General features: G+C 46.1%; 1 protein-coding gene across 7 annotated transcripts in view; it reads left to right on the top strand.

Moving 5' to 3' along the window:
- SRPK2 (SRSF protein kinase 2) overlaps positions 1-26,008 on the top strand; it is a 281,731-nt gene that overhangs the window by 230,454 nt on the left and 25,269 nt on the right. For all 7 annotated transcript variants that reach the window (XM_073619642.1, XM_073619637.1, XM_073619641.1 and 4 more), the window contains one exon: positions 15,218-15,287. In XM_073619642.1, the coding sequence (XP_073475743.1) occupies positions 15,218-15,287 (70 nt within the window). The remainder of the gene's footprint in view (positions 1-15,217; positions 15,288-26,008) is intronic.

The raw sequence follows: 26,008 nt of genomic DNA, 5'->3' as shown, positions 1-26,008 counted from the left end.
AAAGTACAGTGCATCATGGCAGATGAGTACAAAAATACTGGTGATCACGAATTATAAAATTATAAAAAGCAATGTGGGGAGCAAGCGCAGCGATCCTGAAGCGTTTTGTCCCACTGAACTTCAGTTGGGGCATAGCATTGCTCCCCCACATTGCTCACATTTATAGAGTATCATAATAAACATGTGACATAAAAGGAATTTGCTCCACCCTCAGTATGTGAACCGGAAGAGGTAGCCACTCACCTGGGATCCCTATCTCATTATGGGATATACTAGGGTATGGTTCCACATACAGGGGAACATGGGGATGGTTGTACCTGGGACACCTAAACCCAGAAGTGGTTAGCGTAAAAGTGTGCCTTTTTGCCGAAGACGTCCAAGCAGTGGCTCCACCAATAGCATACCCCACAGGAAAGGACAATAATGTGGGAAAGAGCGCCAACGACGTCACATGACATCAAAGCCGCAGAGACGCTCCATCCGTACGATCCACCCATAGGGGAACCAAGTGCGTTCATGACAAAACATGTGACGCGCGATGTATCCAAGTGAGTCACGTGACCACAACCACAACATTGCCCGCCCATAGACAGAGCCAGTCACATGACTAAGCACGTGACCCGCCATGGGTCGGAGCAGGTAACGTGACCTGACACATGACTTGCCGTGAGTCACATAAGCCTTTAAACGTCTATCTAGACGCTTGGGATAGACGTCAGTGACGTCTATCCCAAGCGCTCCATATTTGGACAAAGAATGGTCCAAGCCTCATTAGAAATATGGTGCCGGTACCATTACCCAAAAGAGGCTGGATGGATCACTCCCATATTCCATCACATGACCTCGCCCAAACCACTGGGTTAGCCACATGGTGTACAGTGGGGATGGAAAGTATTCAGACCCCCTTAAATTTTTCACTCTTTTTATATTGCAGCCATTTGCTAAAATCATTTAATTTCATTTTTTTCCTCATTAATGTACACACAGCACCCCATATTGACAGAAAAACACAGAATTGTTGACATGCTTGCAGATTTATTAAAAAAGAAAAACTGAAATATCACATGGTCCTAAGTATTCAGACCCTTTGCTCAGTATTTAGTAGAAGCACCCTTTTAATTTAATACAGCCATGAGTCTTTTTGGGAAAGATGCAACAGGTTTTTCACACATGGATTTGAGGATCCTCTGCTATTTCTCCTTGCAGATCCTCTCCAGTTCTGTCAGGTTGGATGGTAAAAGTTGGTGGACGGCCATTTTTAGGTCTCTCCAGAGATGCTCAATTGTGTTTAAGTCAGGGCTCTGGCTGGGCCATTCAAGAACAGTCACGGAGTTGTTGTGAAGCCACTCCTTCGTTATTTTAGCTGTGTGCTTAGGGTCATTGTCTTGTTGAAAGGTAAACGGCCCAGTCTGAGGCCCTGAGCACTCTGGAGAAGGTTTTCGTCCAGGATATCCCTGTACTTGGCCGCATTCATCTTTTCCTCGATTGCAACCAGTCGTCCTGTCCCTGCAGCTGAAAAACACCCGCACAGCATGATGCTGCCACTACCATGCTTCACTGTTGGGACTGTATTGGACAGGTGATGAGCAGTGCCTGGTTTTCTCCACACCTACCGCTTAGAATTAAGGCCAAAAAGTTCTATCTTGGTCTCATCAGACCAGAGAATCTTATTTCTCACCATCAAAACACTCCTTCTGGTGTGTTTTAGCAAACTCCATGCGGGCTTTTATGTGTCTTGCACTGAGGAGAGGCTTCCATCGGGCCACTCTGCCATAAAGCCCCGACTGGTGGAGGGCTGCAGTGATGGTTGACTTTCTACAACATTCTCCCATCTCCCGACTGCATCTCTGGAGCTCAGCCACAGTGATCTTTGGGTTCTTCTTTACCTCTCTCACCAAGGCTCTTCTCCCCCGATAGCTCAGTTTGGCCAGACGGCCAGCTCTAGGAAGGGTTCTGGTCGTCCCAAACGTCTTCCATTGAAAGATTATGGAGGCCACTGTGCTCTTAGGAACCTTAAGTGCAGCAGAAGTTTTTTGTAACCTTTGCCAGATCTGTGCCTTGCCACAATTCTGTCTGAGCTCTTCAGGCAGTTCCTTTGACCTCATGATTCTCATTTGCTCTGACATGCACTGTGAGCTGTAAGGTCTTATATAGACAGGTGTGTGGCTTTCCTAATCAAGTCCAATCAGTATAATCAAACACAGCTGGACTCAAATGAAGGTATAGAACCATCTCAAGGATGATCACAAGAAATGGACAGCACCTGAGTTAAATATATGAGCGTCACAGCAAAGGATACTGAATACTTAGGACCATGTGATATTTCAGTTTTTATTTTTTAATAAATCTGCAAAAATGTCAACAATTCTGTGTTTTTCTGTCAATATGGGGTGCTGTGTGTACATTAATGAGTAAAAAAAATGAACTTAAATGATTTTAGCAAATGGCTGCAATATAACAAAGCATGAAAAATGTAAGGGGGTCTGAATACTTTCCGTCCCCACTGTATATGTATATCGGAATTTAATTTTTATCTTTTTATTAATACTACTGACGAAGGCGATTAATGAGACTGGGGAGACCAGCTGCCACTGGCATCACCAGTGACATTAATACAGTGACCAGTGCTAAAAAAATGGGGATTATCACTGTACTAATGACAGTGGCTGGGAAGGGGTTAACATCTAGGGCAATCAAGGGGTTAAATATGTGCCTAACTATGTGTAATGTGTGCACAGTGTGCTGCTTTTTACTAATGATATCTCAGTTTCTCACCCCTGCTTTGCAGGGATGAGAAACTGACACAGATCGCTCCCTGTGTACAGAGCTTTCGACTGTGATTGTTCACAGCCAGTCAGCATATCCCAGCTGCAAATCATTGCTGACAGGCTCCCGGTGTGTGCACGGCTGGAGGCGGGCAGAGGGCGCACATGCGCACACCCTAAACCCGAAAGTAGGCAGCGACATTGCAGTATGTTGCTTTGCCTACATCGGACATGCGCCCAAAGTAGAATGTGGGCAGGCGGTCGTTAAGAGGTTAAAGCATATTTATGAAATTAAAAAACAATAAATTTGCACTTACATTTCCAAGATGAGATCTTGGAAATGTGAGTGCATATTTATTTTTATTTTTTTCATTTCATAAATCTGTTTTAACAAATGCTACACTTAGTGGCACTCTTCTCTCTTTTTTGTTTTTACATTATTCGCTGGTGGGAGCCTCCCCAGATCCTGCTTGGATAAAACGTTGCCATAATGTGAACTTCATGTCACAGTGTTTTTATATGGATTGTTTCAAGGACTAAAAGTCTCGCTTTTATGTAGTTTATCATTCTATGCCTATTGTTATTTTTGACAGTTGTTATAGTGCCCCCCTTTTCTTGCACCTGGGTACGTTTAGGGTTTTAATGTCCTTCATAAATCCTTTTTTAGTTACTGTTGGAGTGGAATGCCTGATATTATTCTAACTGCATGCATATAGGGTGAGAAATGACCCCTAACTATGCAGGAAAAGAAAGCATGAACAGCAAGCTACCAAAATGGCTATAAGAATTAAAGCAGAACTCCAGTATGCTGCAGTCTTTATTTTATACTTGCTCTCTGCCTGCTGTTCAGCTTTCAAACCTTGTTTTTAGGTTAATCTGGGGTTTTCTGACTTAAAAAATGTAGACAGTGAGAAATGAGGTGTGACATGAGCACCCTTGATCTATTTCGATCCAGCTATGCACTGGCTGGTGGGGAGGGGTCTGGTGGAACCAGTACATCACTGCACTAAGGAACACTGCAGCAGTGATTGAAATTTTCAGAAATTATTCCTAAACTAGTACATTCTGCTTTGCCAGATGCTGTGTGTTACGTGTATTTGCAGACCAAACATTGTAGTAAAGGACACTAGTCTGAGCTACTTCCATACTCCTGCTTAAAGCGGAAATTTACACATAACTTGATAAAGAAAAAAAAGAAAGTTCTTTAGCAAGGAACATACATTCCACATTAATAATTATGCTATGAAATTAGTGTGTGCTGTAAATTGCCTCCAGCGTTGCTCCTGTTTCTTCTTGCTCATAAAGCGGAACTAAACCCATCAATTTAATGGTTTAAAAAAAGTTACATTTCTGGAATGCTAACTGTCCCATTTGCTTGTGCTCTCAGCCAAACTGTCAAGCCATCAAATGGCTGGTGTCACAACTGATGACATGTGCAGCACCATGGCAGTTAAAAATCAAACAGAAGCAGATTCCTTGGCTGTAAAGGATAGGAGGTATTAATTCTGCTTTAACCACTTAAGGCCCTTTCACACTGAGGCGGTTTGCAGGCGCTATTGCGTTAATAAAAGCGCCTGCAAACCGGCCCGAAAGTGCCGCTGCTTTGTCTCCAGTGTGAAAGCCCCGAGGGCTTTTACACTGGAGCGGTGCGCTAGCAGGACGGGAAAAAAAGTCCTGCTAGCAGCATCTTCGGAGCGATGAAGGAGCGGAGTATATACCGCTCCTGCCCATTGAAATCAATGGGACAGCGCGGCTATACCGCCGGCAAAGCGCCTCAGCGCTTTGCGGTGGTAATTAACCCTTTCTCGGCCGCTAGCGGGGGGTAAAACCTCCCCGCTAGCGGCCGAATACCGACGGTAAAGCGCCGCTTATAATAGCAGCGCTTTACCGCCACCCCCGCCCCAGTGTGATAGGGCCCTATAGCTCCAGAAGGTTAAACCCCCTTCATGACCAAACTCTTTTGTTCATTGACAGACACAGCGCTCCATTATTCAAAACCTTAGGGTTATATCGCCCCCTACACGAGTAGGACACTAGGTAGAAAAAAGACTTAACTACGCCTATGGGCAGTCCTAGGTGATATACACCCCCCTCTCTGCTATAGGTCTTCAGTTTTTTTCTGCCTAGCCAGGAGTAAGGACCTAGTTCCCTGCTAGGATCTCTGGTCCTGGCAATTTTTTGTTTTTGCTTTTTAAACTACTTTTTTTCTCCTTGGATTTTTTACTGTGAGATCTACAATAAACTGCCGGACAATAAACTGCCGGACTGGGCGACGGGCTGGACACTAAGATCCAGTTGTCTCCCCAGTCTGGCCAGCGAGCGCGTGCAGATCGCAGCTACGCGCTAGGTCGTCCGCAACATAGCCCCACTGGACAGGGGCTGGCCCTGCGAGTTAAACGTCTCGCGAAGGCGCATATGACCAGGTCTCGACCTGAGTAGCAGCGTTCCTCATGATCGACAGCCCCCCACTTTGGTGGCAAGGAGGATCACTCTGGGAGCGTTACCCGCGCACTCGCTGGAGTGGTAAGTAAGGGGCCCCTCATCTCCTTCCCTGGAGTGGTGTGAGAAGCAGGTACTCCCTGGGGTGGTTGTCCCTCTGGGGTTCTCCTCCACATCCCCCCCTTCCCCGGGTGAGGCCCAGTCCTCTGGCTTAGGTGCTTCTGACACTCTGTCCACCCCCCTCCCCTCAAGGGTTGTCACTATGGGGGGTACACCTTGGCACCTGCTGGATGGTTGGGTGGGTGACCGGGCATCCGCAAATCCACGCCCCCTGCGGCAGCCCTCCACTAATTTAGCAAAGCCGCGGCCTACCGAGCACTTGCGGCGGGTGGCCAAAAATTTAGCCCACGGCTTTTGCGACCTACCATCTGGGAGACGCGTGGGGCGGGCGGAGAGGCTGCTGCTTTCCGTTGTGGGCATCCACCCTTCTTCCTCGTCTCTAGCCTGGTCCGGTCCCCCCACGTACCTGTGCACTCGCGGCAGGCAGCCGAAAATTTAGGCCACAACCTGCTAGTCCACACGGCCACACTGGACACCTTCTTCCAGGGGGACAGCACTGTGGGGGCTCTGAAGGCAACCCCTCTTTGGGGGGATTGTTTGAGTGGACCCTCCGTAGGCGCTCCCTGTGAGGGGCCTTAGTGGATGCCCCCCCCGTGAGGGGCTTTAGTGGATGCCCTGTGAAGGGCCTCCGCCAGTGCCCCCTGTGAAGTGCCCAGTTGTGTCCCCTGTGAGGGATTTCAGTGGTGCCCCCTGTGCGGGGTCTCAGCCAGTGCCCCCTGTGCGGGGTTTCCATAGGCGCCCCTTGTGCGGGGTCTCAACCAGTGCCCCCTGTGAGGGGTCCAGTGGTGCCCAATGTGCATGGTGTCCGTAAGTGCCCCCTGTGCGGGGTCGCAGCCAGTGCCCCCTGTAAAGGGCCCAGTTGTGTCCCCTGTGCGGGGCATCCATAGGCACCCCCTGTGCGGGGTCTCAGCCAGTGCCCCCTGCGAGGGATTTCAGTGGTGCCCCCTTGTGCAGGGTTCCCATAGGCGCCCCTTGTGCGGGGTCTCAACAAGTGCCCCCTGTGAGGGTTCCAGTGGTGCCCAATGTGCGGGGTATCCGTAGGTGCCCCCTGTGCAGGGTCTCAGCGAGTGCCCCTGTTAGGGGTCCAATGGTGACCCCTGTGTGGGGTATCAGGCGCCCCAGTGCGGGGTCTCGGCCGGTGCCCCCCCATGCGGGGCCTAAGGCGGTGGAGGTTTGTCGGCGGCCCCCCTGTGTTCTTTGTATTTTCACAGGTGGCGCTTAGGCATATAGGCTAGTAAATGGCGCCCTCCCCTGCCTCATCGGTCTTGACTGATCCTATGTCTGGCTCTGCCGTCATGGATGTGACCCACCTTGTGTTGTACCTCCACAACTGCAGTGGCGCACAAGAAGGTGCTAGTTTTCTCCCTTATTACATCTGTGCGGGAAACTTTAGAGATGGAGGATGCAGCTGGGGCTGCGGTGGAGGTGCCGGTCCCCTTGGCACCCATAAACTGTCTCGCACGGCAAAAGCGTTCCTTTCTCCCTCCTATTTTGGAAAATTTGTTCGTATAGACTGGGAGTGTCCAAAGTGTCCTTCTGTTCCAAGCACTCTTCGCTGTTAGTTACCCCTTATGGGCTCCCTCTTCAAAGAGTGGACTGTTCCACCAGTAGTGGATCCACCTGTCTCTAGGTATCGCAAGGCAGCCATGATTCTGGTAGAGGAGCCTCCTGGCTTTTAAGGATCCGGCTGACATACCTGCAGGGGGGAGCAGATTCCCTCTGTTTTCGCTTAGTTGGCGGACCAGTTGGTCTGGGGGCTGCAGTTTGTATGCGATGCCTCTTGGACGCAGTTGCTAAGCGCTCTGTTTCTACAGTGGTGCTTAGACATGTATTGGGGCTTAAGTGTTGGTCTGCGGACTGGGCTTCTAAAAAAGCTCTGACTGTGTTACCATTTCACGGCAATGTCTGTTTGGGGCTACCCTGGATGACATTGTTACGAGTCTCACAGGAGGGAAGTGTACATGTCTTCCACAGTCTGAAATGGGGGGGAAAGGGCCTCGTAGCGAATGCGGTTCTTTTCGGTACGCAATGGACCTGGTCTGGTGAGCCGAGAGCGGGGCTCCCTAGACCCACGGACAAGGCCCCTTCAGCATGAAGGCGTGCCCTCACCTATGTCCTAGTGTTCCGGCCTTGAACTCGAAAAGAGTTTTTTCCTCCTAATTGGTGTCTGTCACCGGTCTGTTGGCAGTTCTCCTTGGGGCTGTGCAAGCCCTGTCGCTTGAGCGTGTGCTTGTTCCAGTGGGTATAGAAGGTCAGAATGGGGTCCATCCGCACAGTGGTGACGTCTCTTCATCATGGGGACTTTAGGGCTTCTGTCTACATCACGGATGCTGATTATGCACTCCAATATGTGCCCAACACTTCCTCCATTTTACTGTGGGAAAAGAGCATTTTCAGCTCATGGTGTTGACTTTTGGTCTCGCCTCCACCCCGCACGTACTCACAAAGGTTTTGGCCCCAGTTCTGGCATGGTTACATCAGTGGGGGATTACGGTCCTGGGCTGCTTGGACGATCTTCTTCTGCTCCGCCTCCTTCCAAAAAATTGGATTATCTGGGCCTGACTCTGGTTTCATCTCTGGACAAACGCCAGAAGTTGCATGCTGCGTTTCAACTACTGTTGTCTTGAAGGTGGGCCTCCCTGCGGTCCTGCATGTGGGTGTTGGGCCTGATGGTAGCTACCTTTTGAGGCGGTTCCATTTGCGCAGTTCCATACAAGCTCCTGAGATCCTGGCGTAAAGTGCCCGAGGTCTCTGGGCTATCCGATTCGGCTGAGCCAGAAAACCGGGGGTCCCTGGTCTTGTGGCTTCACTCTCCGGGATTTCGGCAAAGCACATCCTTTCTCCCCTTGTATTGGACAGTGGTCACCACCAATGCCAGTCTGTCCGGGTGTGGAGGTGTCCTGGGACTGGGTTCTGCCTAGGGTTGCTGGACGCTGGAGGAATCCGGACTGTTGATCGATATCTTGGGGCTTCGAACTATCAGACTATGTATGCATCGTGGATGACGACTTCGGGGGCTCGTGGTACGGATCCAGTCAGATGATGCCACGGTGGTGGTCTATGTCAATCACCAGGGCGGAGCAAAGAGTGTTGGCAGCCCTGACAGTAGCCAGCATCCTCTAGTGGGCAGAACGCCTTGTTCCGGCCCTCGCCACCGTATGCATTCTAGTAGTGGAAAAATAGCAAAAATGGCAGGCGGTTGCCTCAGTTGGCTAGTGTTGGTCCACAGAGTGGTCCCTTCACAAAGACATGTTTCATCGGATATATGTTCGATGGGGCACCCCCAAGGTAGACCTGTTGGCGTCCCGGCTTAACGGAATGGCACTGAGGTTTCTGGCAAGGTCATGGGCTCCTCTGGTGGACACTGCAGACGCTCTGGTGGCCCAGTGGGGCCGGTATAGTTGGATCTACACCTCTCCTCTTAAGATTCTGCTGCGGCTTTTGCACAGGATCGAGGCCGAAGGGATTCCAGTCATTCTAGTGGGCCCGGATTGTCGGTCTTGGTATGCCGACCTGGTGCACGTGGTGGCTGATGTCCCTTGGCAACTGCCTCGGGGAGGTTATACTGTCCCAAGGGCGATCTTCTATCCTCCTTCAGTCGCTGGTTTTGAAGGCCTGGCTGTTATGAGCCAAGTGCGGAAGTTAACAGCGCTGCTGAAGGCTAGGAAGCCTTCCTCTGGGAAGATTTACCACCGGACGTGGATAGCATACATATCCTGGTGTGAGGTGCATGCCATTTACCCTTGTTCTTTCTCGGTGGCTCAGATTTCAACCTTTCTTCACGAGGGGGGGGTTGAGCAGAACTTGGCTTTGAGTACCATCAAGGGCCAGGTGTCGGCCTTGGTGGTTTTCTTCGGGTCCCCTGGTCTCGCACTCCCTGGTATGTACTCTTAATCAAGGGGTTCGACATCTGCCTCCACCGGTGCGGTCACTTCTACCGCTGTGGGATCTACTCTTGGTGTGTTGGTTCTATAGGAGCCCACCGTTGGAAATATTCGGGAGGTTCCTCTGCTTGCTCTGTCCCAGAAGGTGGCTTTTGGTTGCTATCACCTCTGCTCACAGAGTGTCAGAACTGTAGGTGTTACCATGTCATACCTCTTACCTGGTGATCCACAAAGATGAAGTGGTTCTTCGCCCTTGTCCATGGTTCCCTCCTCTGATTCCTTTTGACTAAGGACGTTGTATTGCCTTCCCTGTATCCCAGGTCAAAATGTCCTAAGGGATTTACCTTACATGCCCTAGATGTGTTTGGGCGATTCGGGTGTATTTGGCAGTCACAGGGCCTTTTTGGAGATCAGACTCACTGTGATCATGGACGGGTCAAGAAAGGGGCTGTCTGCTTCTTCTGGGACCTTTCTAGATGGATCAGACAGACGATGACTCTGGTCTATTCTATCAGGGGTTGGGTGCCTTCTTTCCCCGTTACGGCGCATTCTACTTGGCTGCTTGTTGCTTCTTGGGCCTTCCATCATCAGGCATCAGCTGCGCTGGTTTGCAAGGCGGCGACTTGGTCATCGGTGTACACTTACACAAAATTCAACCACATGGATGTGCTGGCATCCGGGGATGCTTCTTTTGGCCGCAAGGTGTTGCAGGCTGCTGTTTAGAGGGTCTATTCCCTCTTGAAGGGGTATTGTTCAGGTTGGGCTTCAGTTTGTTTCTGTGTTGAGCTCCTGTTACCTGGTTGGCTCTTGTGTTAGTCTTGGGCTTTTTTGTTGTCCTACCCCTCATGTTTGGCACTGCTTTGGGATGTCCTTCTGGTTCTGAATAATGGAGAGCTGTGTCAATGAACGAAAGAGAAAATGTGATTTTTGACTTGCCGTAAAATCCATTTCTCTGAGTTCATTGACAGATACAGCACCCACCCCTCTAAGGAGTTTTGATGCTTCTAACACTGCTTGTTACTAAACTGAAGGCCTATAGCAGAGAGGTGGGTGTATATCACCTAGGACTGCCCATAGGCATAGCCAAGTCTTTTTTCTGCCTAGTGTCCTACTCCTGTAGGGGGCGATTATAACCCTATGTTTCTGAATAATGAAGCGCCGTGTCTGTCAATGAACTCAGAAAAATGGATTATATGGCAAGTCAAAAATCCCATTTTTATGATACAGCACTGTGCAACTGACAATTGCGCTGACGTGCGACGCTGTACCCAAATAAAAGTGATGTCCTTTTTTCCCCCCTTACAAATGGAGCTTTCTTTTGGTGGTGTGTGATCACCGCTGCGTTTTTTATTTTTTGCACTATAAACAAGAAAATACCCACAATTTTGAAAAAAAAAACATTTTTTTTTTACTTTCTGCTATAAAACCTACCCAATAGAAAAAAAAAATTAATCAAATGTATTAGTCAATTTAGGCCAATATGTAACCTGCTACATATTTTTGGTTAATAAAAATCAGAATAAGCGTATATAGATTGGTTTTCGCAAAAGGTATAGCGTCTACAAACTTTGGGTAATTATTACTTTTTTTTTTTTTTTTTTTTTTTTTTACTAGTAATAGCGGTGATTAGTGTTTTTTAGCGAAAGAGCAACATTGCGGCTGACAAATTGAACTCCTAACTGACACTTTTTTGGGAACCAGTGATAAAGTAATAGTGATCAGTGCTAAACAAATGCACTCTCACTGTACTAATGACACTGGTAGGGAAGGGGTTGACATCAGGGGCCATCAAAGGGTTAAGTGAGCTCCTAGGGACTGCTTTCTAAATGTGTGGGGGGTGGCTTAACTGGAGGAAGACAGAGATCCCTGTTTCTACTTGGCAGAAACACAATCTCCATCTTCCTTTCTGACAGAACGCCGTTCTGCCTCTCCTGTCGACGATTGGTGGACATCGCGTTCGCTGGACCTGATGTTTGGCTCCTGCTGTGCCAGTCACAGCGGAAGTGGGTTGCCAGTGACGTGCGCCCCAGATCCTGTGCACGAAATAATGTACAGGTACGTGATTTCACGCAGGAGGGCCGCCCTCCCGCAGTATATCTGCGTAGGGCGGTCCTTAACCACTTCAGCCCCAGAAGGTTTTACCCCTTTCCTGACCAGAGCACTTTTTACAATTTGGCACTGCGTCGCTTTAACTGGTAATTGCGTGGTCATGCAATGCTGTACCCAAACAAAATTTGCATCCTTTTTTTCCCCACAAATAGAGCTTTCTTTTGGATCTATTTTATCACCTCTGTGGTTTTTATTTTTTGCGCTATAAACAAAAAAAAAGAGCAACAATTTTGAAAAATTTTTTTTTACTTTATCCTATAATAAATATGCCCAAAAATGTTTTTAAAAAACAAACTTCTTCATCAGTTTAGGCCAATATATATTCTTCTACATATTTTTGGTAAAAAAATCGCAATGAGCATGTATTGATTGGTTTGCGCAAAACTTCTACAAACTATGGGAAAGTTTTATGGCATTTTTATTCTTTTTTTTTTTTTTTTACTAGTAATGGCGGTGATCTGTGTTTTTTAGTGGCATTGCGACAGACAGATCGGACACTTTTGATACATTTTTGGGACCATTGACAGTTATGCAGCGATCAGTGCTATAAAATTGCACTGATTACTGTATAAATGTCAATGTCACTGGCAGGGAAGGGGTTAACATTAGGCGATCAAGGGGTTAAATGTGTGTTCCCTCAGTGTTATTCTAACTGTATGAGGATAGGACTGAGTAAGAGAGAAGACATATCGCTGTTCCTACTTACAAACAAACATGACATGTGAACAAACTACATGTCTCCTCCTCCTCTGATAGCACAGGGATTTGTGTGTTTACACACACAAATCCCCGTGTTGGCGCTCGTGCACGTGTGGCCGGCGGCGATTGCGACTGCTGGCCATTTGCGTCGGGCCCCCTGCCGTGCAGCGTGCGCGTGCCCTCTGGCAGCTCCTAAAGGAAACCCTGTACAGGGTTTCACGCAGGGGTGCCATTCTGCCCCCGTAAATAGACGTGAATCAGTCAGGTACCGGTTAAGTGGTTAATGCTGTCAGCAGATCAGCCTCTATAAACTCAGCAGTGCCTAAAAATGGAGAGCAACTGAGCATTTGCAGAGCAAGGTGAGGCAGTGTATTACTGGATTTTAAACTGTATAGGTACTTATTTTTTTACATAGCTATACCTGCAAAAGGGACCAGCCTGAAGTGATCTAACAGGACGTAATTTTCTGACTAAAGTATTATCCACTTAAAGTGAAACAGCATACATTAAAAACAAATACATTAACACCGCAAGACATTTGTACGCACTAAGAAACAACACTGTATTCACACATGGAGAGCAACACAACTGCCTGCAATACATTGTAAGTCGCAGAGGAATTCCTGAGTCTAGTGTTTAAAGCAGTATTAAACCCAAAAACAAAAATATATTGCAACCTACCAATCCAAGAATATGTAAACCCAACATTTCATATTCCTGATATGTGCCTACTGTACCATGTGCTTGTATGAAAAAGTATCCTGTTCTCCCTGTATTGCTTCCTTTTGTGTGAAATTCCTGGTCTTCCTGCCAGTCTCTTTGCTTTCCTATTAAAAAACGGACTACACTAGGCACAAGGGCATAGCGTGTTCAATTCTCTTGCTGTGCTGGAAACTCAGTGTGCTATACTCCAATGATCAGACTTCTGCTAACACACCCCTGCACAGCCTTTCACTGGGACGTTCAGTGTGCTGCTGTTTTGCTTCCCCCAGCTCTTATGCAGCCAAGAACAGAGGGTATATAATCGCTTATAAGAAAAAAAGATACAAACATAATTCCCATATACCCATATACATGCAAAATAGAAATACGCACTAATCGCAGCATCAATTCCTTAAACAGCGGTAACTGGTAGTAACATGATTAAAAATGAGTAACATGATAGCGTTACAGAGTCCACCATATGTCAAATTGAGTACAAGAATATTAGTAGGTAACATCTGCGTGGCCTATTACATTACTGATCCCTGTCACATGGTTGGATGATAGGATTATATAAACATTAAAATCTGTTAAAGCTGTAGTGCAATGGTACACGGCAGTTGTTAGCTCAACGCATTTCGCGGCTTGGTGCCAGCCAGGAGCAAGCACATGATGTATCTGCAGATGGGAGATAAACAACTAGATAAATAGCCTTGTGTCAATAAAGGGGTATGATGAAAATAGAAATCCCCCCCCAAATCACTTACAAGTATATATGCAGCTCTAGGCGTAATGTCAAGGACCACGAACCACCCAAAGGCATCAGTGTCGGGAGCTGAGGAGGCTTGTCCAATGACGACACCCATCACGGGCAACAACCCGGGCATGCAGAGGATTCCTAAAGTGAACATGTGAAAATGGGAGTAGAAGGTGAATTGGCCAATAAATGCAGTGCAAAATTTGTGTGAATAAGGGTGTGATGACAGTAAGGACTGTGTAGTGTAGTGAGACTAGTGTATGCGAGGAGGGGGAAATGCGTTGAGCTAAGAACTGCTGTGTACAATTGTACTACAGCTTTAACAGATTTTATTGTTTATATAATCCTATTATCACACCATGTGACAGGGAGGTCATAGGCCACGCAGATGTTACCTCGTAATATTCTTGTACTCAATTTGACATATGGTGGACTCTGTAACCCTATCATGTTACTCATTTTTAATCATGTTATTACCAGTTACTGCTGTTTAAGGAATTGACGCTACGATTAGTGTGTATTTCTATTTTGTATGTATATGGGAATTATATTTGTAACCATGTTATTTACAGGACAATAATCTTTCAATTTCCACCATTGTCTTCATTTCAACCACGTGTCCCACCCACTTGCTCCCAATTTTAATATGTTCATATAGTTAGGGATGGAGGCACATTACCTTACCAGGCCATGGCCTCATTTAAAGTCCCAATGTTCCCATGTCCCTCCCCCTTTCCCCAATTTTCACTTCAATAGGGATGGAAGCACGTGTTTGCAATTAGCTGGCTTTATTTATTCAACTTATTCTGCGTCCTATTGTCAACCTTCCCTGCTTTACTCCTATAAAATTTGTATTAGTTATTACAGTGTTCTCCATCCCTTTGGTGATCTACTTCTGTAATCATTTAGGTATTATACTGTGTGGTTGTGCAGCTGGTGGCTCCCAGTTTTAATAACTTCCTGTCTTGGGGTGGCTATACTCTGGATGAAGGAGCAACAGAGACCTCTTTGGATAGCAGCATTGTCAACCTGTGGAGAGGGTAGTGTTAGATGCACTAGCAGATTTAGATGAATTTGAATAACCAATTAAAGCTGAACTCAAGCTAACACATTTTAAGCATTTACAGCAATATTTCCCCTTTTGAGATAAAGGTTTTATATAAATGAAAGCGGACCATTGTAAACACTCCTATCAGTGTTAAATGATTTGTCTCAACCCTCTAACTGGCACTTTTGCTGGACAGCTTGATATGTTAAAGGAAGTTAATACATAATAGACTTGCTGGCCTGGATCACAAAGAAAACTAACCGCAGTCACCACATCTAAGCATTGGTAAGCTGCAATATAATACCTTTTTGTTTCAAGGGTTAATACTGTTATAACACTGCATATGGAAGAGGTAGGCCTTGCAGCTACCTCTATCAAATTCAAGAGAAACTGGATCTTTTGAAGTATTGAGCACCACAGAGGACACAGCTACAGTGACAGACACCCCGGAGGTGGAGTCGAAGACCAACAGTGTGGGACTAGGTCTGGGTCAGACTAGACTAGGTTAGACAAAAGTGTGCCTACTGCACTGCCCTTCAATGAAAATTCAGAAGCAGTTTTCCACCAAAGACTTTCCAAAGTCAGAAGCAGATGGGACAGAAAAGAATGAGGTCAGAGTTTTGCTTAAAAGATGTGTACATCTATGTTTTGTTTTTTTTAAACTTTACAACTTTTTTGTTGTTACCCCACACAGGCATTTGAGCTTGCAACTGGTGACTATTTATTTGAACCACATTCTGGAGAAGATTATTCCAGAGATGAAGGTGCGTATTTCTCACATTGGAAAGCAATTCGTTAGAATTACACATACACATCTTTTTACAATGGTGATGGGTTTTACTCCTTTTTTCCAGATTAACGCTACTACTATCTTTTTTTTTTTACTTAACTAAACTTGGAGCCATTTAGCAAAATGTCAGCAATTCAATCCAGTCTATCAAGGTCACAGTCCTTTGATCATAATCAGTAGTGCTACAGTGAGTTTATCTGGCCATACATGGAGAGAAATTCGATCCATGTGTGGCCACTGTGGTTGGGCAGAAGTCAATCTACTGATCAACTTCTGTTCAGCCGCCCTGTTGGCATTTTCTTGCTCGATCAGTGCTGTAGGCTATAGACTTCAGAGCAGTCTATTCTGACGGTGAGGGAGTCTCCACGCTGTCAAAGTACAATGACACAGCAGAGAGGATTCCAACATCCATATCGAGTGTGTGGATGGGGAAATTGGGTCAGTTTTTTCCATTAAACCTGCTGGCTGAATGAAAAAATGTATCCATGTATGGCCAACTCAAGGATGTGAATATATGGGTTACTAGAGGGCTTTTTAAATTGGTTATTGGCTTAATTCAGATTTCCTGTCTTTTTGTGGTCACCCCAAGTTTATTTTGCATTCCACGGTATGCAGATCACAGTAATGCTCCTTTATTTTGTCTGCATAGGCCAAATATTACAATAGTTTAGATTACCTAATATAGCATACATGCAGTATGTCAAAGACCCATGCCATAATGGTAAAGTGAACGTCCTAAATTTTATATAGTTAGACTGCTAATATCGATATAGAACCCTATCTTTGATCCTGAAAGCGCTCAAAGCTGAGAACTTTCAGGTTCAACTAGAGATAAGAGACTGCCACTTTAAGGAGAGTTGTGAATGTTATAAGTGACTGAAAGGACATTAGGATTGTTTCCACACTCCAAGCAGGACACTGCAGTGAGCTGGGGTCCCTAAGATAGTAATATTAATGGCACTGGTATGAAGGAGTTCATTATTGCACCCAAAGATTCTCTATCCTTTCAGAGTAATACTCAAGAATATACAGGCAACTTTTGCATGCAGAATTACCTTCACCAGTACTGAATAGTGTGTCATACATTTACACCATTCACCGAATGCTTGAAATGTTAAAGCTTTGAAATGTAAAAAAAAATTGAGCATGTGTTGTAACGGAGAAGGCTTCTATATAAAAGGAGGCCGGGTGTATGATGGCATCGGTTGTTACCCTAGAGCCACTGATCAAATTCATTATTTTAGATTCTGGGTTTAACTTGAGCCCAAATAGTTGCAGTGGGACAGTCCTTTTTGCCCATGCTTCCATGCAGAAGACCCTTAGGAGGGACCTCAGCAGGAGAATTCTGTTGCATTGTCTAAATGACCACCAATTGTAAGAGGGTTTCAAGTGTTTACTCCCATGTATATTTTTTTCATGTACGTTCAGTTGCGATTGTTAATGTATTCCTTATTTTTATCAGCACTTATATGTCTGAAAGGGAAGCACAGAGTTTCTTATACAGTATCTGTTAAACTGATTTATAAACTTTTATACATGGGATCTTTCGCCAGATTTTCCTGTGCATTATAAGAAACCCTACATGGATGGGTAAATTTTAGTTGCTGCTGATTATCAATGTGCAGCAATATTTTCAACAGTTAGGGTTCAGTGCCTATGTAAAGAATAAATGTAGCTTCTTTTCACATTGTTCTTTTTGTCAGCCACCACCATATTTGTTTGGGAAACCATTAAATGCAACCTGAGATTGTAAAACATCATTGTGGGTTGTTGCTGCCATTTTTATGAGAACCAATGCCAACTAGTTTGTCTATTCTTGTCTGATTAATGGATAAAAAAAGACTCGATCAAACTGGGATTTGGTGAACATCCAGCTACATATATTGTACCAGCCATCCTTTCATCAGTCTAATTTGTTCACAAAATCGGAAGGGGGATCTTTGTAGTCTCTAAATATACTTTATTTGAAGTTTTGCTACATACATATAGTGATGGGTCATAGAGACAGAGAGTACCCATGTTATCTGAGTAGAGCACTAAGCAATTCCATGCAACTGGGCTTGCTTGATGAAGAAGCCTGAGAGAAGTACTGCTTACCCTAAACAGCCAGTAAGATAGTCTTTCTTTCTTCAGTATTCTAAAGCTGTGTTCAGATTTGTTGATGTTGGGTAATAAATGCTCTCCGAGAATTCTTCTTTTAGCTGTTTCCATAAATTAGCTCATCCTAGCAGCTTAAGTGGGAGGTTTGACATCAAGTTTTTCCATCTTTTTCTAGTAAGAAGTAGAATTCCTCAGTGTGACTATTGCGAGAGGCATGATATTTAGTAAGGTGGCCATGGTTTACCAGTAATAGTTTTTTAGCCTTCTTTATTATGTGTGCTCTCTGCTCACCCTTGCCTCTAGTATTACTTCACCATACTTGATTAACAGTGTGTTCATTTTAGGCACACCCTATCTGTATCCAAAACTTATTTTTTTTTTCATACAGTACCAGGCTCAGAGTTTGATTCATAGACCACACATTGTATGCCGCTACCTTCAGGTAATTTCACACTGTAAAAAGCTTGACTGGGTCTGCCCCCTATTGTACCTCCTTCAAATGACACTGCTAACTGCTTTAGAGGCTCAGTAGCAGTTTCTAGATTATCCCTCCTGTACACATTGGGAACTGTACCCTGACCCCGTGGTAGTGGGGCTGACTTGTAATATTTGCTTCAGGCACTGGATCCTGTGCTTGGTGCACACCTTGGTATGTGGTACAATGTGAGTTACCTAGCTGCAGGGTGCTGTACAGGTACTATGGCACCCAGACCCTTAATACCCTTCTCAAGGTATGCCCACCGTGACGGGACCAGCACACTGGACACGGTAAGATAGGGTCTCCCTGTATCCTTATACATGCTAGTTTCTGGCTATACATAGCTTGATGACTCTGTGGTGTACAGTACATTACTTTTTCCCAGCACATTCTGCAGTGCCATGCCAGTTTTCAAGCCACAGATGTAGGGGAATTTATACTATTTGTTTACCTGATTTTTTATTTTCTCACTTTGGGCCTTATAGAAGACAGTGTTATAACTTTTACCTATTCCAGCTTGGTGGTCTTTTTCTAAGACTACCTGAAGTTTTTTTTCTGGCTGCTGATGCAGTGCTCATGGACTTCCTAACTGCGCACTTCCAGCTGCCATTTCCTGCCAAGAATGCAAGCTGATCATTTGATCCAGTGGTCTTTTTAGGACTACCAGAAGGTTCTTTCTGGCTGCTGGTGCAGGGCTTCCTAACTGCGCATTTTCCCATTTTCTGCCAAGAATGCAAGCTGATCATTTGCCACACCACCTGTTGCTGATTTCCTCTTGAACACAGTCACTGGAACTCAGTCAATGACTGGGTTGGCTTGATTCATTTAGACCTGACACGCTCAACCTTCCTGATTTACATCCATTCGATGAGTACCCCGCCGGGGAAGACCCTCCCCAGGCAAGTCTGCCTCAAGCTCTGGGGAAACTTTTAAAGTGGTTGTAAACCTCAGACATGAAATATGAACAAAGCACATATTTCCATAGTGTTTACTTGTCCCTCTCCAAAGCACTAAGTCTTATTTCTCTCTCCAGTACTCTGATTCCAGCTTCTCTAAAGGCGTGCATCACACTACCTGTTTGACCAAGGCAGAATTTACTGCCACTATGTCTTTTCTTTTCCAGAAGTTTTTGCCAATTGTGGAATCTGAGGGGTCTACCACACTCAAGCACTCCTATGCCCCTTCCCTCCCTCTGATTATACTAGAACAGAGGTGATTGAAGGTTTTTAACCACCACCGTTCATGGAACTTCCTTACCTAACCTCTCTATACGCTATCTACGGTGGATTAAATGAGGCATCATGTACTATTCTCTCACCACATACTAAAAAATGCACAAAAAGAGGGTATTTGCTAGAAAGCCCCTTTCTAGCCTTACCCCAGTAAGTTGGCCTTTTATGCTATGATTGGTCAAACTCGGAGGGGTTATTCTACTTGCCTAACAACTATTAAGCCGTGTTTCACATGGAAGCTAAATTTAAAGTGGAAGTCCAGTCAAATTCTAACTATAATTAAAGTGGCTGTAAAGGCAGGTTTTTTTTTTATCTTAATGCATTATGCATTAAGATAAAAAGCATTCTGTGTGCAGCAGCCCCCCTAATACCTGAGCCCCATCTCTATCCGGCGATGTCCACGAGTGCCTCGGCCGTCCGGGACACTCTCTAGTGATTGGCTGAGACACAGCAGCATCGCCATTGGCTCCTGCTGCCTTCAATCAAACTCCGCCAATCAGGAGAGAAAGGGACACTTTCATGAATTTTAAAAAATCCAAACAGTAAAGTTACCCCAATTTTTTTTGTATAATGTGAAAGATGATGTTACGCCGAGTAAATAGATACCAAACATGTCTCCCTTTTATAATTGAAGAAGTGTACTCCTATATAACCCCTCCCACTACTGGGAGTACCTCAGTTTTTTTTTCACCAGTGTCTAAGGTGTTGGTCACGAGTAAAGATGTGCTGTGCTGAGCTCCACTGGAGCAATCCTTGCTGGGGCTAGCCATGCTGACCAGATCCATTTGAAGTGTCTTTTTTTTTTTTGGGCCAAATTGAATGGTACCCGGGCCTCGTATCCGAAGAAACGAGGTTTTGCCTGCGAATGCTTGTCTTTTTTTAGAGAGCTGGACCCTGGGATCCAGTACTTTTTGGTAGTAAGGCCATAAAGTTTTACTGCAAAAGTGTGAACAAGATATGGTGAAAAATACTCCTGCGCTTGTGAGATCGTTTGCTGTAAAACAAAGGTAGTATTGTAGTCAGAGATAGGACTGGGGGAAATGATGGAGCGTGTCCCGCTGCCTTAGCTGACCAGGGGTGGTCTGCAAAGGACTGTTTAGTAGGAAGTGGATGGAAGGCGCGTGATCAGACGCTTACATCAAGAAATGTATGGTTTATTTATGTAATAGAATACAGACATATAGTCATATAGATATAAAATCATACAAATACTACATAATATTATAAAAAAAAAAGGAAAAACAGGTAACAAAATAAGTACTAGGAAGTTAAAATTGGGGTGTGCCCATATTGAGGCAGGTATTTAAGAAATGCTGACGCGTTTTGAGGAAAACCTCTTCATCAGAGCCAGGAGAACTGGAGCACAGTCTGTATGGGCTGGTAGGCCGACATGTGTACATGGGGAGAGGTGGTGTGGCTAGTAGGAGGATGTGTCCTGTGATGGACAATTGATTATTCCAAGTTCCATACCCAGGTGTTCTATGGATGAAATTAGAATGTAAATAGATTGTATTTTCTTTTTGCGGTCCTGTTAGGCTGTCAGATGTACCTGTCTCAGGCAGCTGATGGCTGGATAGAAAGCGTCTTGCTGCCTAGGGAAAAACCTTTCCTATCCCTAGGCAGCAAGACGCTTTCTATCCAGCCATCAGCTGCCTCAAGGACACCACCTCCCTCCTCCTCCCCCCCCTTCTGCTGCCAGGATCACACGGCTCTCCACTCCAAAGGATCTCTACAGTTTACAGCTGTGTCTACACACTTCTCCTGAGACAGGCACATCTGACAGCCTAACAGGACCGCAAAAAGAAAATACAATCTATTTACATTCTAATTTCATCCATAGAACACCTGGGTATGGAACTTGGAATAATCAATTGTCCATCACAGGACACATCCTCCTACTAGCCACACCACCTCTCCCCATGTACACATGTCGGCCTACCGGCCCATACAGACTGTGCTCCAGTTCTCCTGGCTCTGATGAAGAGGTTTTCCTCGAAACACGTCAGCATTTCTTAAATACCTGCCTCAATATGGGCACACCCCAATTTTAACTTCCTAGTACTTATTTTACCTGTTTTTCCTTTTTTTTATATAATATTATGTAGTATTTGTATGATTTTATATCTATATGTCTGTATTCTTTTACATAAATAAACCATACATTTCTTGATGTAAACGTCTGATCACGCGCCTTCCATCCACTTCCTACTAAGCATAAAGTTTTACTGGCAGGGTGCTGTTGCAGATCCAGGATTGTGGGTTACCTCTAGGTTCCCCTGCTCCTGAAGGTTTACGTAGGCCACCGTGAAGGGTTTAGATTGAGTCTGTTGGTTTACCACAGAAAACCCTGGGGGAAAAGGTAAGTGGAGCTTTCTAAGAAATATTTTTGAATTTTCTTATGAATGTCTCCTTTAAGTAAATAATGTTGTCATGCCTATGTGTCACCACTGGGGGCTGTATTGAGCACTCACCGCCTCATGCTGGAAACAGCACTGTGTCAGGAGCCGATTACTTCCTCTTTCTTCTCCGGTCAAAGCAGCAGATCCTCTGGTAGGAAAAGGGGTGACTTGTCTCTCCGCCTGTGGCCCCCCTATGCTGGGATCCCCCCCCCCCCCCGAGTGTTTAAGAGCCCGGATTCATTTAAAAAATAACGGGGAAAAAAAACCGCAGCAGCCGCTCAGCGGTTTTTTATACCCCCCCGCCATGCTAGCTCTAGGTTCGAAGGTACCTATAGTCCGCCGCTCGCGCGGGAAAACCCGTCCTTTTAAAAACGTTTTTAAGCGTGCTTCCTCTCCAGTACCAGGAGCATCTGCCTCTAGGCAGTCTCGACGGCCTCCACCGTCAAGCTCAAGAGGTAGACCTCAGGGGCAGTCCCAGGGCCAAAAGAGGACTTGGGGCAGAAAGCCCGCAAAATAAAATGCTAAAGCCTCATGAAGGGGCGCCCCCGCTCGCTCGGGTGGGGGGAAGGCTTCTGCAATTTTCAAAGATCTGGCAGGAACAATGTCAAGACAGATGGGTGGCTTCCTCAGTTTCTCTAGGTTACAAACTAGAGTTCCAAGAATTCCTGTCTCCTCATTTTCTAAAATCAAATGTTCCCAAAGATCCAGAGAAAAGGAAGTCTCTCTTTATAGCTCTGGATCATCTCTTATCCCAGGAAGTGATATCAGAGGTTCCCTTAGAGGAACAGGGTTCAGGTTTTTATTCAAACCTTTTCACGGTTCCAAAACCAAACGGGGCGGTAAGACCCATTCTAGATCTCAAGGATCTGAACTGGCACTTAATATATCCGGTCCTTGGAGTCAATCCGAGTCAATCCGATTGGTTGTTTCTACTTTGCAGTAAAAGCAAGAAAAAGTTGAAGAAGGGGTAAAAGGAATAGTTGTCAGGGACGGGAGGGGGAGAGAGGGAAGGAAAACGGGAGGGAGGGAGGGACAAGAGAGACCCCCAGTGAGATGTATCAGTGTATTTTAAGGATTATCTTCACAATAGAAAAGAAGTGAGAGTAGAAGGTTGATGAGGAAAGTAAGAAGAAGTGGGAATCCGAAGGAGCTTGGATACTCTTGGTCGTGCCAATACCACCATGTTACAGCACCTTCTATAACTAAGTATATGGTCTCCACAACCCACAGCCAGCTAGCCAGCCTCCCAAGACCCAACTCTCCAGCGCACTCACACCACCAAATGTCTAGCTTCAACCCAAGCCGCCCAGATTTTGTCAAACTTCTTGGGACAGTTCCTGCCCATGTAGGTGAGCTTATATAGTGGCAGTACCGCATTTATCTGTGCCCTCCTTGCCCCAACAGTGGGGGGGTCCGACAACTTCCAGCGCAGCAAAATCTCTTTTCTGGCATAATAAGCTGCATAGAACACAAAACGTTTGATATACTTGGCTGTGGCCAAATTATCTGTGATACCCAAGAGGAACACCATCGGATCGACTTCTAAATGCAGCCCTGCCACACCATTCACATCCGTTACTATTTCGCGCCAATAGGTCTGTGGGACCGGGCACGACCATATTACGTGAAAGAAAGTCCCCACCGACTGTCTGCATTTGGGGCACCCATCATCAAGCCCCGGGTAGATTTTGGACAATCTTTGTGGGGTGTAATAGACTCTATGAAGAAACTTCAGCTGGACAACCCTGTCCCTTGCTGAAATCATGAAAGGGATGCATTGTTGCAGACCCTCTGACCAGTCCTCCTCAGTCAGAGCCGGGATATCTAACTGCCATTTATGGAAAAGGGGAAGCATTTTAGAAGTGTCTTTGCACGCAAGTCTAAGGTATATGGAGGATAATGTTCGGTCTAGGTGGTCGATCATCAACAGGGATTCAACTGAGTGGGTGGATAGCACTATCCCATGCGGGAACTGCGCTCGAACCGCATGTCTCAGCTGTAGGAAACAGAAAAACATCCACGAGGGTAGGTTATATCTAGTCTTTAATTCTGGAAAAGAGAGAAGTTGACCCTCACGAAATATATGGCGCAATGTACGGACCTCGTGTCTGGCCCAGACCTGGGGGTCCGGAACAGATTGGAGGTGCGGTATCATTGGGTTACCCCACAACAGGGTGTGCGGAGAGATAACACCCCCGCTGGTAAGATACGAGGAAACCTGCTGCCACACCTTCACCGTTGTTTTCATGGGTGTAGTGACTTGTCGGCTGTATTTCGGGCCTCTATAGACCAGATTACTGAGTTCAGAATATGAGCCTAAAATCGCTGCCTTCAGATTAACCGCTGGATTGGTTTTGTCCTGAGCAAACCACAAGCGCACGGTGACCAGCAGCGCCGCCCAATAATATTTCTTAAAATTTGGCAGGGATAGGCCACCTTCTGTAAGCGATAACTGTAACGTTTGTTTGGCTACCCTGGGTGTCGTCCCCGCCCATGCAAAGGAGGTGATAGTTCTGTCTAGTTTGAGGAAGAATGAGTTTGGGATGGGAACCGGGGTGTGACGAAAGGCACATAAAAATTTGGGGAGGAAGGATATCTTGATCAAGTTCACCCTCCCCACCGGGGTTAGCGGCAATGTTCTCCACACCGCACATCTCTGGATGAGTTGGTTTAGAATGGGATAAATGTTTTCAGCTAGATAGCATTGCAGGTCCGATTGGATCCGGATGCCTAAATATTTAAATTTAGCTACTGTCTTAAGGGGGAGGGGGGAGCCCGTCGACACCGGAGCGCCCATCAGGGGAAACAGGAGAGATTTCTCCCAGTTCACCTTGATCCCCGAGAAAGCGCCAAATCGATCAATAATAGATAAAGCCGCTCTGAGAGATTGCTGGGTGTCACGAAGATACAATAACATATCATCTGCGTAGAGAGATACCTTTTCAACTAGGGGTGGGAACGAGACGCCGCCCACCTCAGAGGATGACCTAAGGAGTTCAGCCAGCGGCTCGATCACAAGGGCAAAGAGAGCCGGCGATAGTGGGCAGCCCTGCCTGGTGCCTCGGTGGAGGGGTATAGAGGCCGATAGGACCCCGCCCGTACGAACCCTAGCCGATGGGCCGGAATACAACAGCCGAATCCATTGTATAAATTTGGGCCCTATCCTGAACCTATGTAGAATTAGCCATAAGTATTCCCACTCCACCGAGTCAAAGGCTTTTTCTGCATCTAGGGAATCCACCTCACCAGCCTCCCCCCCAGCAGCCTGACTCACCAGGACAGTATAGAGTCTTCGCAAGTTAATATCCGTTCCCTTGCCCGGCATAAAGCCAGTCTGATCTCCATGTACTAGTGATAAGATAACCGCGTTGAGTCTGGTTGCCAAAACCTTTGCAAGTATTTTCGCATCCACATTTAGAAGCGATATAGGCCTATACGAGGAGCAAAGCTCAGGGTCTTTTCCAGCCTTAGGTATCACGACTATCACCGCTCTAGACCTAGAGATGGGCAGAGAGTTTGATTCAAAAGAAGCAGATAGGATCTCCAATAACCTGACAGCTATGGTCTCAGCATGTGCCTTATAGAATTCCACTGGGAGCCCATCCTCCCCCGGGGTTTTCCCGGATTGCAAAGAGCTAATGGCGTTTTGAAGTTCTTTGAGAGTGAGCGGAGCGTCAAGTCTCCCGCGGGCCTCTTCTGACAAGGAGGGCAGTGTGATGGTCTCCACGTATGCTTGGAGATCAGCAGTGGAGTAGCGCAGTCTGGACGTGTATAAATCCTCATAGTATGAGGCAAAGCATGTATTTATTTCCCTAGGGTCAGACAATATCCGCCCCGCTGCATCTTTGATATTAGCCACTGTAGTTGTTAACGACTGCTCCTTGGAAAGCCACGCCAGGAGTCGCCCAGTCCGCTCACCCTGCTCAAAGATACGCTGTGACTGATGTAATAACTGTGTTTTGGCAGCCGCTACCCTAAGGAGCGCTACCTCACGCATAGCACACTGCAAGTCCACTCTATGTACCTCGTCTCTAGTAGTAGTGTATTGAGTTTCTAAGTCAGCTGCCCGCTGTTCAGCCTGGAGTAGAGCTGCCCCAGTCTGATGTCGAGTGCGAGCAATTGCCATCCGATAATGTTCCTGAGCATAGCATTTAAATGTCTCCCAGCTAGATGCAGGTGTTGTAGCGGCGGGATTGTCAACCCAAAATCCTGCAGTGCAACCTCCGCGTCCTGCGCTATACGGTCATCTGAGACCCAAAATCGTGATAGTCGCCAGAGACAAACACTAAATTTAACGGTTTGGCTATTGACACCCAACAATGTTGAAACCCACATTCTAAAGGATCGTGGTGTCTACTTTGGCTAATGCTAGGAAGCCGGCCTCCAGAGTCATTTATTATAGAGTCTGGAAGGCATATGTTTCCTGGTATGGATCCAGGGGTTGGCACCCCAGGAAGTATGTCATAGGTAGGATCCTTGAATTCCT

This window comes from Aquarana catesbeiana, linkage group LG03 (assembly GCF_042186555.1).
Source record: "Aquarana catesbeiana isolate 2022-GZ linkage group LG03, ASM4218655v1, whole genome shotgun sequence".
NCBI lineage: Eukaryota > Metazoa > Chordata > Amphibia > Anura > Ranidae > Aquarana > Aquarana catesbeiana.
This window is presented reverse-complemented; position numbering and strand designations above follow the sequence as displayed.